The sequence below is a fragment of the Tachysurus fulvidraco genome, chromosome 20 (assembly GCF_022655615.1).
Source record: "Tachysurus fulvidraco isolate hzauxx_2018 chromosome 20, HZAU_PFXX_2.0, whole genome shotgun sequence".
Lineage (NCBI taxonomy): Eukaryota > Metazoa > Chordata > Actinopteri > Siluriformes > Bagridae > Tachysurus > Tachysurus fulvidraco.
Genome location: NC_062537.1, coordinates 2,642,153 through 2,655,077, shown reverse-complemented (window position 1 = coordinate 2,655,077; position 12,925 = coordinate 2,642,153). Strand labels below are relative to the sequence as shown.

The following is a 12,925-nucleotide window of genomic DNA, read 5'->3' as shown; positions in this document are numbered from 1 at the left end:
CACGAACCTGATGGTGACGTCAGCCTCGAAGCCGCTGACTCTCTGCTGCAAGGCTTTGTTGAAGGACATGATGGTGTTCTCCGGAGCGAGCTAGAAAACAGACGACAACGAAGAGTCAAGAAGCAAAGAAAAACAAAAACGACTAAACTAACAAAGAAAAAATTAAACGTCACTGAGATGCATTTGGTTCTCGAAACAATAATAATAATAATAATAAAATAGATGGGTGTTACAGAAAGCCTGATGTATCTGAGTCAGAGTACAAACATTACACAATGAAAAAGAGAATTAAAGGTGAGTTTAATCACCATTGGAGCTCCTCGGCGGCCGACGATGGCGGGCCGAGGCTTCAGGTTCGATCGGTTCATGATGCAGGGGGAGGAGATGGTGAGGGGAGTCAGATAGAGAGCCAGGAGGACACACACATACAGCAGGAGAAGCAGCAGCTGAAACCCTGCACACACACACACACACACACACACACACACACACACACACACACACACACACACGGTGCGTGAGTACACGTATGTAAAAAAGCAGGGTTCGTCTGTACAATCCACCTCATTTACACACTCACTCGTTCTTTCTCCACGCACCACCTGGCTGGCGACGATCCATCCCAACGCCGTCATGAGAGCCACGGCCCCGACGTGCAGGAAGGGTCCAGTCGACTGGATACAAACATAAAACCAATCACACGGGATACTAGAACCAATCAGTTGTGTTACAGACTCGTCTCTAGAACAACATGGAGCACGATCTCGGACTCTAAACCATTTTACTGAGCAGCTAAATAAAGCGTTCTCACCTGCAGCGAGATGAGGATGACGTCCCATTCGTCCCTCCATATGTCATCAATGGACACCACACCTGTGATGGTAATAAGAAGGATGGACAGCACTCCAATCTGCAAGTAGAAAGCAAAATTTAAATAAGGATGATCTAGTGTCCAGTAAGACTGTGTTGTTGTTGTTGTTTTTTTTTTTTTTTAAATCTTTCAATAAACTGAGATTTAGTTAAAGGAAGAACGAAAAAATCAAATAAGCTTTTCTGAAATTTAAGCTGGGAATAAAACTGAGACTTTATATCGACTGGGACTAATCATATGAATCGTGTCGGCTGTGTTCACCTTATGAATCCAGTAGAGGTTGAGCTGCTGCCCCAGTGCGATATGACAAAGGCCTAATATCTGAAACCGGATCAGACAAAAATCACTTACTGTAAATACTGAAATACGGAGTTGAATAAAAATGTATTTAATGTCTACTTAATTAAAACTGAGAAAAAAAACATTATAATCACATCATTTAGGCGAGGCAAGTTTATTTGTATAGCACATTTCATACACAGAGGTCATTCAAAGTGCTTTACATAGAAATTAGAAAACAGTTTATAAAAGAGAAAAAAAAATATATGAAAAATAAGAAACACGATAAAATCATGTTAAAAAGAATAAAACAGGAGTAAAAGTGATTTGGATAAAAAGTGCAGTCAGTGTGAAGCAGCACAGTCAGGGTGAAGCGGCACAGTCAGGGTGAAGCAGCACAGTCAGGGTGAAGCAGCACAGTCAGTGTGAAGCAGCACAGTCAGTGTGACGCAGCACAGTCAGGGTGAAGCAGCACAGTCAGTGTGAAGCGGCACAGTCAGAGTGAAGCGGCACAGTCAGGGTGAAGCAGCACAGTCAGGGTGAAGCAGCACAGTGAGGGTGAAGCAGCACAGTCAGTGTGAAGCAGCACAGTCAGGGTGAAGCAGCACAGTCAGGGTGAAGCAGCACAGTCAGGGTGAAGCAGCACAGTCAGTGTGAAGCAGCACAGTCAGGGTGAAGCAGCACAGTCAGGGTGACGCAGCACAGTCAGTGTGAAGCAGCACAGTCAGTGTGAAGCAGCACAGTCAGTGTGAAGCAGCACAGTCAGGGTGAAGCAGCACAGTCAGGGTGACGCAGCACAGTCAGGGTGACGCAGCACAGTCAGTGTGAAGCAGCACAGTCAGTGTGAAGCAGCACAGTCAGTGTGAAGCAGCACAGTCAGGGTGAAGCAGCACAGTCAGTGTGAAGCAGCACAGTCAGGGTGAAGCAGCACAGTCAGGGTGAAGCAGCACAGTCAGGGTGAAGCAGCACAGTCAGTGTGAAGCAGCACAGTCAGGGTGAAGCAGCACAGTCAGGGTGACGCAGCACAGTCAGTGTGAAGCAGCACAGTCAGTGTGAAGCAGCACAGTCAGTGTGAAGCAGCACAGTCAGGGTGAAGCAGCACAGTCAGGGTGACGCAGCACAGTCAGGGTGACGCAGCACAGTCAGTGTGAAGCAGCACAGTCAGTGTGAAGCAGCACAGTCAGTGTGAAGCAGCACAGTCAGGGTGAAGCAGCACAGTCAGTGTGAAGCAGCACAGTCAGGGTGAAGCAGCACAGTCAGGGTGAAGCAGCACAGTCAGGGTGAAGCAGCACAGTCAGTGTGAAGCAGCACAGTCAGTGTGAAGCAGCACAGCGCTCATTCAGTAAATGCAGAGTTAAACAGATGTGTTTTTAATCTTGATTTAAAAGTGTCTACTGTTGAAGCACATCTGATCTCTTCTGGAAGCTGATTCCAGCTCTAGGTGGCGTAATAACTAAATGCTGACGCACCTTGTTTTGAGTGAACCCTTGGTATCTCTAACTGACCTGATCCTAATGATCTGAGTCGTCTGATTGGTTTATATTCAGTTAGCATATCTGCAATGTATTTCGGTCCTAAGCCATGAAGTGATTTATAAACCAGTAACAATACTTTAAAATCTATTCTAAATGTAACTGGAAGCCAGTGTAAGGACCTGAGGACTGGAGTGATGTGCTCAGATTTTTTTGGTTCTGGTCAGAATTCTGGCAGCAGCGTTCTGTATGAGCTGCAGCTGTCTAATGGTCTTTTTAAGGAGTCCATATTTACTTCCAATCATTTTGGAATAAAAAAAAAAATCTAAAATGCTACGTGTGATATCTGTGAAAAGTGAAAACCTTTAACAATTAATATAACGTCACAACCTTACACAGCTGTACTCGGTGCAGCATTTATCGCTAATTAAAGCAGTAAAAAATAACAGACAGTGAAACTAATCCATGAGAAAGAGAAAGTGTGTGTGTGTGTGTGTGTGTGTGTGTGTGTGTGTGTGTGTTAAATACTCACCATTAAAAATGCAGTGTAAGAGAATCCCACGAGTGTGGTGGCGAGAATAGGGACGGTGCCATCGCTCCACTCCCCTGATCGGTTATATAACAACCTGCGAGAGAGATGTGACTCAGTGTGACGGCCTCACACACACACACACACACACACACACACACACACACACACACACACACACACACACACACACACCACGACCCGAGACTAACCGCTGGCGTCACTTATTACACGCTCGGTTTACTCTAATTGACCTTTCCAGCTACGGCTGGACGTGTCGACAGAGGTACAGAAGCACCGGCCATGATGACATTTCCGACACTACTGAGTAAACAATTTTATTTGGAAAGAGATGAAACGTGTTAATAACTTATAGAGCGGTACCAGTTAAACTCGTTGTAGTCGTTCTGAGCCTCCCACCAAAAGTAGGTCCAGACGAGGAGGAGGAGAAACGAGGAGCACAGGATGAGGAACCAGGAGCACTCCCACTGTAAAAGAGAAATAAATCTGATGTGAGGTGATTATAAGTGAAGCCTAATCATTTGTCTGAGAGACCACGGGAGTGCAACGGCTGAGCTCGTGTTATTATATCATTATTTTATTTTTTCCTTTCATGTTGATGCTTGGAACTCATGGTGAGGCCTCCTAAGAACTCATGGAACTCATTGGAACTCATGAGGAACCCCTCTTAGAATCCTGAGACATCCTGAACGGATCCTAGGAATCTAAATCTTTAAACCTTTAAAAGGTTCTTTCAAGTGGCTAGAAAATAACAAACGGCAGTTAATTAGATTCCTTCTCCACAGAATCCTCGGCGGCCTTCGGTAAAGAGCAAATGACTTGTGAAATAACGTGCAGCAGGTGGTAACCTTCAAGTGACTGAGAAGAGAGCGAGAGATGCACTAGATCGCCGTGGGAGACGGAGGGGCGGGGCTTCAGTGTGTAGACTGACCTGGCAGGGAAACCACAGCTCCAGATCAGTGGACGTTATATAATAGACACACAGCGGAGGAGAAAAGGCGATCTATCTGTACGCCTCTCGGTCCGGTTAACCGGCTCACAGAAGAGAATGTCGATCCCACGATGAGCGACAGACCTAACGACCGCGTCCGGACGTCTGGAGATATATAACTCACGACTCAGTATCTCTTTATCCTAATTTCTCTGGCTCGTTCCTCACTGATTTAACCGCTAAGTTGAAATCAGACTGTTTAGTCGAACGCATTTTTCCGTCGATAAATAAAGACGCCGTGTACAAAAGTTGACCCGGAACATGTTTCTCGACTCTATTTCATCAGAACAGAAATTCCAGACCTTTTTTTTTAGGACTTTCCATTGGAAACAGACCTGCTGTGTTCATTAAACGTGCCGAGTTAGGGAGCAGAGAACAAGGGAATGTTTAAAGACAAAATATATAACACTAGTGTCTTGGGAGCTCTGTATAAACATTTACACTAGAAATTAGTGCCTTACTTCATGCTACAGATCATTTAGTTTTGCACACACACACACACACACACACACACACACACACACACACACACACACACACACACACACACACACACACACCAGTTACAGACAGTTATAGAGAAAGCACTATTTCTCTTTATCTCACTTCCAAAGTCCATATAGTTTCAACATTTTAGGGCGTATAACTTTTTAGGTGTGAACTTTAACAGAGCCAAACACACCACCAATAATTATTGACTCTGTTCTGACCTGCAAAACCAACCATGTATGGTTCATATTCGCTTTACTGGGAGATTTAATAACAAGTTTCACAACATTTTAGTATTAAAAGTCTAAAACTTTGTTCAGAATGGATTAGGTGGGAAAATATGGGGGGGAAAGAAGAGCAGTAAAATAACTCCAGGTAGTAAAACGTCCTGTCTGAATTGACAGATTCCGTTATAAAGAGGCTTCGTTTTCTATCGTTTTCCACTGAAACCAAAACTTTTACAAACAAAACGATCTACTAATGATGAAGGGCAACTTGTGCAGCCCCAAACTCTTAAACAAGATCTTATCATAAAAGTCGAACCAATCTGTCCGCTTACATACAGCAGTGCGCATCGGATATGGGATTTTCTATATCTTATTAATCTATATCTGTATATCTATAAATCTATATATGAAGTGTTTCAGCGCTGCGTGAAAAGGGCTCAAAGAGAATTAAAGCCAAATGAGTGGAATAAAGTTTGACACTGTCCTAATCAACGTCTGGACCAGAGACTCAGGACGAGTTGCAGACGCCTCATAAACTGGAGGACAAATCTCCCAAACCATAAAAAGGCCGTGTGGAAAGTTTAAATAAGGTCATTGCCTTAACAACACAAAAACAAACTGGATTGTGTGGAGGCGCAGCATGACGCTTACAACGCGGCTCGCTTTTGTGTGGCAAGTTACGGGGTGTCAAGACTGCGACACGTCCCAGACCTCACTGCCTGAATCCTTTGTTGCACAGAGCTTACAACGGGATAATCTGGCAATCCAATCAGCTTCTCGAGAACCTCACGTGAACTCGCTTTAATCAGGACAGTAAGGAACGCCGGTTATTACCAAGCAGCACGCAACAGCAACAAAAAACAACCAGGCGTATTCCAGATTCACACAGAGAATCATTTAGAATAACGATTCAAACAGTTGCTACCAAACTTTTACACTATACTGTGTTCATGCAATGAGGAGAATCAGAAGGAATTCTGTCACCACCATATTTTATTCTTTGTAAAATGTAAAAAAAAAAAAAAAAAGGAAATAAATAAGTCAGATGCGGCTTTTGGAAAAAAAAAAAGGACTGTTTCTTTTTTTTTTATTATTCTTAAAATTGAAACTGAAAATTTTCATTCTTAAATTAGACCTTAGAATAAAACTAGACTTTATAATACACTGTATTAAGACTCCATCACCTGAGCACATCGTTATTCATCTCTAATAATCCAGCACTCTTTCGGTAGGTTTTTAATGCACTCGTTAACGACACCTCGTACGTCTGATACGTCTATTTTAGAAATGTAACGTTGGGGCAAAACCAACAGATCAGATCCTGTTCTCACTGAGGTTCTATAACAGCGATAAATGATCGCTCCATTCGGTTAAAAATGATTAAAAGAAAACAAAAACGCAGCTTGCTTTGAGGTACAGAGAAACCAGAACATGCAAAGTCATGAAGATTTCTCGGGAAAAGTTACAGCTTTACCCCTGACCGTCTCCTCTGGGAAAACTGTGTATTAATATTAACCTGACCGAGAACTACTGACCAATCAGAAATGAGAATTCTGTGCTTATTAGGCTGCAGATAACAACAAGAACGAACGAGGCTTTCGGCTCGACGGGGAGCAGCCGCAGCTGTAGGTGTGTGTGTGTGTGTGTGTGTGTGTGTACGTCATCAGTCCTGTGTCTGTTCACTTTTCCCCTGTGATCAGCACTTCAGTATTTTGCCCACTGAACACATTCCATAAACGGTCTAATTTGCATTCACCCGCATGAGCTTTTGTGTCGAGACGGCTGCAGCAGCAGGGATTTAAACAAAAAAATAAAAAAACATGTTGAAAATGTCCCAGAGCGTTTTATTCTTCATGCAGCTGTTGATGCTCGTATCACTGACCAGAGTGTTGAGTTTAAATCCCAGGAGCGGTTGATTACACACTCAAACCCTCGACCACATCCACAGACTGAAACTGCTCTCACTTGGAAATCATTCATTCATTCATTCATATTCTACCGCTTATCCGAACTTCTCGGGTCACGGGGGATCTCAGGCGTCATTGGGCATCGAGGCAGGATACACCCTGGACGGAGCGTCAACCCATCCAGGGCACACACAAACACTCTCATTCACTCACACACACACACACACACACTACGGACAATTTTCCAGAGACGCCAATCAACCTACCATGCATGTCTTTGGACCGGGGGAGGAAACCGGAGTACCCGGAGGAAACCCCCGAGGCACAGGGAGAACATGCAAACTCCACACACACAAGGCGGAGGCGGGAACCGAACCCCCAACCCTGGAGGTGTGAGGCAAACATGCTAACCGCTAAGCCACCGTGCCCCCTACTTGGAAATCACTTAAGATAATAAAACAGATACAGATGTAAATGCATCACGAGCGGCTTCAAAGCGTCAAAGCCGTTTGAGCTCCTCGATCACATGAAGCCAGACTGATTATGGTGATGAGGCTCTTGCTTTCCAGACAGATATCATGAATATTAAAGGAGGCAATTAGCACTGATTCCACATCTGGTGCTGCATCCACGCAACCGACGCTGAACAGTCACCTGAGAACGAGATCCCGTCTTTTTTGACGATCGTCCTCTTACCTCGGAGTGTCATTATGATGGATTTTGAAGTGTTTCCTAATTGCACAGAACAGCAGGTTCATAGTTAAGGAAAGAATCTTAAAAGTCCTACCGATAAGCGAGCTTTCATTAAGTACGAAGGTTCATTTGAGTATGAAGAACATGGAGTCAAAGCTAAAATAAATCACTCAGATCTTATATAAATAAGTAGTTTTAAAGCATACAGTGTATCACATCTGTTCATCGTTTCATTTTCTACAGCTCGTTCCTTGTCTCGGTTTAGCCGTGAAAAAACAAATACCGCAACACAAACACATGACTCATTCGATTCACTTCCTGAGTCGATTCACAGTCGATTCACATCCGGTTCAGTTTTAAACCACCTCGCTCAGATTTGGTCCACACCTGTGTGTGTTTGCCGTGTTCTCACCTGCCTAACGGACCGTGCTGACGACAATAGACCAGAAATCCCGTAAATTTAATAAAAACAGAATACGCAACTCCGAAGGAATCGTAAAGGTTCTAGATTGAATCTTTTTAAGAGTCTATGAGCAAACAAATCAACCACATTTGGAGTAAAAAAGGAAGTTTTTTTTCTCCCCCAAACAAACGCACACCTACAAACTGGAAGGACGGCCTTTTAAACCCGACAGCCTTCTCTGGCTGACTAAACGTTAGTATTGGCACTGCAATATGTGCGCGCTGTATACAGACAGGAATGACCTACAGCTTGTCCTTCGGGCGAACCTGAAACCTCGGCTTGGGTTTCTCTCTCTCTCTCGGCCGTCCCACAGAGATGAGAAAACTCTCAGGAGAATTTCATTTCTTCTGAAACATCAGGTATACAAAATTCCAGCGTTTTTTATTGGTGCCATGTTTTATTTGAGGTCTAAAAATCTAAAAAGGCTTTTTAATGCGTGTCATCAAAGCTTCTCCAGGTGCGTCCTATTGTACGATGCAGATCAGAGGAGCGTGGGTTATTGTCTAGACATCAGACAAGCTGATCTGCATGTAACGCTATGATTGATGATATACGGGTGTAGAAAGCGATCAAGGTGATTAATACCTTGGAGCTGTCATCATGGGAGCGCTGGTAGCGTTTCCAGCGGCACCCGTAGATCCCGGTCAGGCAGGACAAACACAGCTGTCTCTCGTAGACCTGTAAGGGTTGGTGTTTCACCATGCTCCTTTACGCTCGGCCCTTCACCGGTCCGCTCACATCCCACTCCGTGTCAGGAAACCTGTGAAGAAAACAAACTCTTAACATTCTGGATTCAGACTTACAAACCTACATCAGAACAACCTAAAATAACATAACATCTGAGAGTAAAAGTTTGCACACCCCAGGACAAAATGATTCGGTGTGCCACATAAATACGTTTTAGGATTCACATAAATTCCTACCACTAAGCCACGGTGACTTAGTGGTTAGCACGTACGCCTCACACCTCCAGGGTTGGGGGTTTGATTCCCACCTCCGCCTTGTGTGTGTGGAGTTTGCATGTTCTCCCCGTGCCTCGGGGGTTTCCTCCGGGTACTCCGGTTTCCTCCCCCGGTCCAAAGACATGCATGGTAGGTTGATTGGCATCTCTGGAAAATTGTCCGTAGTGTGTATATGTGAGTGAATGAGAGTGTGTGTGCCCTGTGATGGGTTGGCACTCCGTCCAGGGTGTATCCTGCCTCGATGCCCGATGACGCCTGAGATAGGCACAGGCTCCCCGTGACCCGAGGTAGTTCGGATAAGCGGTAGAAAATGAATGAATGAATGAATGAATGAATTAATTCCTACTTTATCAAATTTAAATAGTAAAAACATTTTTTTTTACTAAAAATAATCAATTTCAAAATATCCTATAATATATGTAATAAATAAAACAAGCCTATTATATATTAAAACAATAAATAAACATATATCTGATAAAAATGTTTTTTTTAATCGTTTTTTTTGTTGATGGGAACTTTTTTCGTTTAAAAAAAATGAACACATCCAGACTTCATTTTTAAACGGCGTCCGGTCGTTAAGCTTGACGAACACGAGCTGAACACCGAACACCACACTCACGGCTGTAGATGACTTAAATTAGACGACATTGACAAAGACATCATGAAAGTTTAATGTTGGATGATGGAGGTCAGTTCATCAACACGTGTTACTGTATAAATAGCAGCGGTCGAGTCTCTCTGATGCACGATGAGATCGTGAGACGACAGGAAAGAGAGCACAGGGTCCTTCAGTAGTACTGAAATGTTGTGATAAATATATATAAAAATAAAGGGGCACGGTGGCTTAGTGGTTCACCTCACACCTCCAGGGTTGGGAGTTCGATTCCCGCCACCGCCTTGTGTGTGTGGAGTTTGCATGTTCTCCCCGTGCCTCGGGGGTTTCCTCCGGGTACTCCGGTTTCCTCCCCCGGTCCAAAGACATACATGGTAGGTTGATTGGCATCTCTGGAAAATTGTCCGTAGTGTGTGTGTGTGTGTGTGTGTGAATGAGAGTGTGTGTGTGCCCTGCGATGGGTTGGCACTCCATCCAGGGTGTATCCTGCCTCGATGCCCGAAGACACCCGAGACAGGCACAGGCTCCCCGTGACCCGAGGTAGTTCGGATAAGTGGTAGAAAATGAGTGAGTGAGAATTCACTATAGATGGTAGGTGTTAGTATAGTAGAAGACTATACTAACCCTAGACTATACTAACCCTGTGACTCCCCTTGTGATTCGTGCCAGAAGTGTCTTATTGGCTGTTGTTCCTGTCTGTCACCTTGTACCCAACCTTCTCTCACACATAAAGTTGCCTAAATAAGTGCAAACAAATCAATTCCACACGGGTGAATTCTGCTCCTGAGGTCGATAATGATCTAACGGCGTCGCTTGCAGACAACGATGCAGACGGGGAAATCCCAGAGAGGAAAAGGTGAAAGGAAGTCGGCGAGGGTGTGTTCAAAACATTACTGGAACACGGCCCAGACTTTTCAGCCTGAACGACAAAACAAGTCAGGCACAATGCCGAAAAGCTGAGAGTAACATTAAAGCTGTTGGTGCAGGAGTTGATCTGCTCAAACAGCTCTCCTCATGAGCCAGGAAGATATAACTCTGCGATGATCTCATGAAAGAAATTCACAAATGGCTCGTCATTAAAACTTTCCGATTTAATTAAAAGTTCGCTTCACTGAAGAACAGGCGACAAACGATGAGCCGGTCTATAGCATGTAGTCGTGACTCTTATTACGTTGGAGTCCCTGTGGAAGCGCATGATATTAGTGCTGGCCTTCCAAAAATGTCACCGGATGCATCTCTGTTTGGGATATAAGCAGCAGATGTTGCGCTCATTTCTGAGGTAGTTAAGGGAGAAAAGGGTAAATTGCGGTAATTAAGCGGCCAGCGCTGGCTATGTCCCTTATTGATGACCTCATCATGCATTGGTGCATTCTCGCACTGACAGGAGATCACAGCAGGCGCTCATTAGAATGGTAAATACACTCTCTCTCTCTCTCACACACACACACACACACACACACACACACACACACACACACACACACACACACACACACACACACACACACACACACACACACAGAGAGAGCCTGTGTAAAGGTCTCACTTAGTCACTTCCTGTCATTAGGCCAGATTAAAGGGCTGTGAGATCCAGCGCTGTCATTAGAGTCCCACAGTATCCCGATCAGCAGCGCGCTGAGATCACGATGCTGTAGTCTATAAAGTCTCTACATGCCAAAATGATTTCAAACCCTTAAGGGACTTTTTGGGTAACTTTTTATAAATTCCACCCCTACAATAAAGTATTTTCCTGCCAGAAAAGATCCTAATTATTGCACAGGAGACCATGGAGCTCTTACAGAACACTGTAAATCATTAGTCATCATTTTCTTAAACGTGTGACACAGAAAAATAAACAGTCGTGTTAATAACAAGCCATGCAGCTAATTATGATGAGCGATATCCACTATCCCAAATACCCCTTAAGGCTTCTAAAGGGTCCACTGCTGTGTTGCTTGATAGCAAGATTTTCTATGATGACCTTTGGCCCTCAGTGTGTGTTTCCCTAAACTTTGTCTGTGACTATTTCTCAGTCTGAATAAAACTTTTTTTTGTCCACAAAATAATAACCCGTTACAGACAGACAGATGAATTAACTGTAGCTTGACATCTTTGGAGAACGATGAATTATTCATCTTGTGACAGCTGAAATCTCCGTCATCTTTGGAGCTTCAAATTGCCTGGAAGAACTTTCTCCACTTCTCTCTCCCTCTCTCTCTCTCTCTCTCTCTCTCTCTCTCTCTCTCTCTCACTAAGCTACACACACAATGTACCAGGGGAATAAATTTCCTCATGATTAATGTACACGTGTTTATTTTAATTACTTCCTTTCTGCTCTGTATTCACATTTTCCTCCAGCTGATTATAATTTGATGTGTTTTAAGACTTTTCTACACTTCTGCCAAGACAAAAAAAAAGAGCTCCAACTTCCATATGAGGCTTAAGAGATAAACAAAATCCAGTCGAGTCGATTCTTACTTTTTAACAGCTCAAACCTTTCACATACAATACTGCATAAAAAAAAACACAGACTCAGGACTCGCTTCGGTTCTGGCGCAATTATAAGGCTTGTTAATAATAGAATAATGAATTGGCTCGCGTAGCTGACGGGATGAGAATATTAATGAATCATTAGAGCGCCGGAGGCTCTGAATAGCTGAGAATGGCTTTGCGTTTCTGGAGCTCTTCAGGTGTGACTCAGCTCCCTCCTTCACATGACACAATATCCATCACCATCTGTTTCTCACGTCTCTAATAAATAGGCTTTATGGAGTACAAAATTAGCCACACGACCTAAAGTTTGGGTCTATTCGAGCGAGCGATGTGACAACGGTTTAGGATTAATTCAGGACGCAAACGAATAAGGCGGACATCAGTTTGCAAAACCAGATGACGGCATTAGCGAGGATTGTTTTGTCCGAGTCAAAGCTCGAACGTGAATAGCGATGCTTTCACAGCACACTCGTGACTTCTGCTTAGCTCGACTCTCGCCGGTTACCTCGTGACCTTTAGTCCACGTTTTCACAGCTAGTTAACTCCAGTACACCAGGGGAAAGGAAATGGACTTATGGGAAATTTTCCATAAATACTAAACAAGTGAATTATTTTCCAACCACGATCAGGGATCGAAAATGAGTCAGAACTCTGTTGGCTTTCAGCGTGAGACATTTTTCCCCTCTGTTGATAACCATAAACAGAAAATTAGAGGTCGGAGATACAAATTTTACCCCTAGTAGGCTAGGCAAAAACAAAAATACAGAGAGAACACTACAAAGTCCAGAGCGTCTACTTTTATACGAGTTCCATATTAACCACCACTCTGGAGTGAGACAATCACCGACACAGGCACCAGCAAACAGAAGCAAATTTCATTTGTTGGCCTCTTGGGGAGAAAAGTTAAAGTTCCAT

The 12,925-nt window shown here is 43.8% G+C and overlaps 1 protein-coding gene across 7 annotated transcripts in view; it reads right to left on the bottom strand.

Annotated features, from left to right (window-relative positions):
- The window catches only part of gdpd5a (glycerophosphodiester phosphodiesterase domain containing 5a), a 28,011-nt gene that overhangs the window by 7,927 nt on the left and 7,159 nt on the right, over nucleotides 1-12,925 (bottom strand). For all 7 annotated transcript variants that reach the window (XR_003442359.2, XR_003442360.2, XR_007138775.1 and 4 more), the window contains exons 2-9: nucleotides 8,528-8,702; nucleotides 3,536-3,639; nucleotides 3,155-3,248; nucleotides 1,133-1,192; nucleotides 812-910; nucleotides 581-674; nucleotides 309-454; nucleotides 8-90 (exon numbers count right to left, since the gene is read on the bottom strand). Coding sequence is in view for 4 of the 7 variants with exons in the window: in XM_027158403.2 (XP_027014204.2) it covers nucleotides 8-90; nucleotides 309-454; nucleotides 581-674; nucleotides 812-910; nucleotides 1,133-1,192; nucleotides 3,155-3,248; nucleotides 3,536-3,639; nucleotides 8,528-8,644 (797 nt within the window). In the remaining 3 variants the exon portion in view is untranslated. The remainder of the gene's footprint in view (nucleotides 1-7; nucleotides 91-308; nucleotides 455-580; nucleotides 675-811; nucleotides 911-1,132; nucleotides 1,193-3,154; nucleotides 3,249-3,535; nucleotides 3,640-8,527; nucleotides 8,703-12,925) is intronic.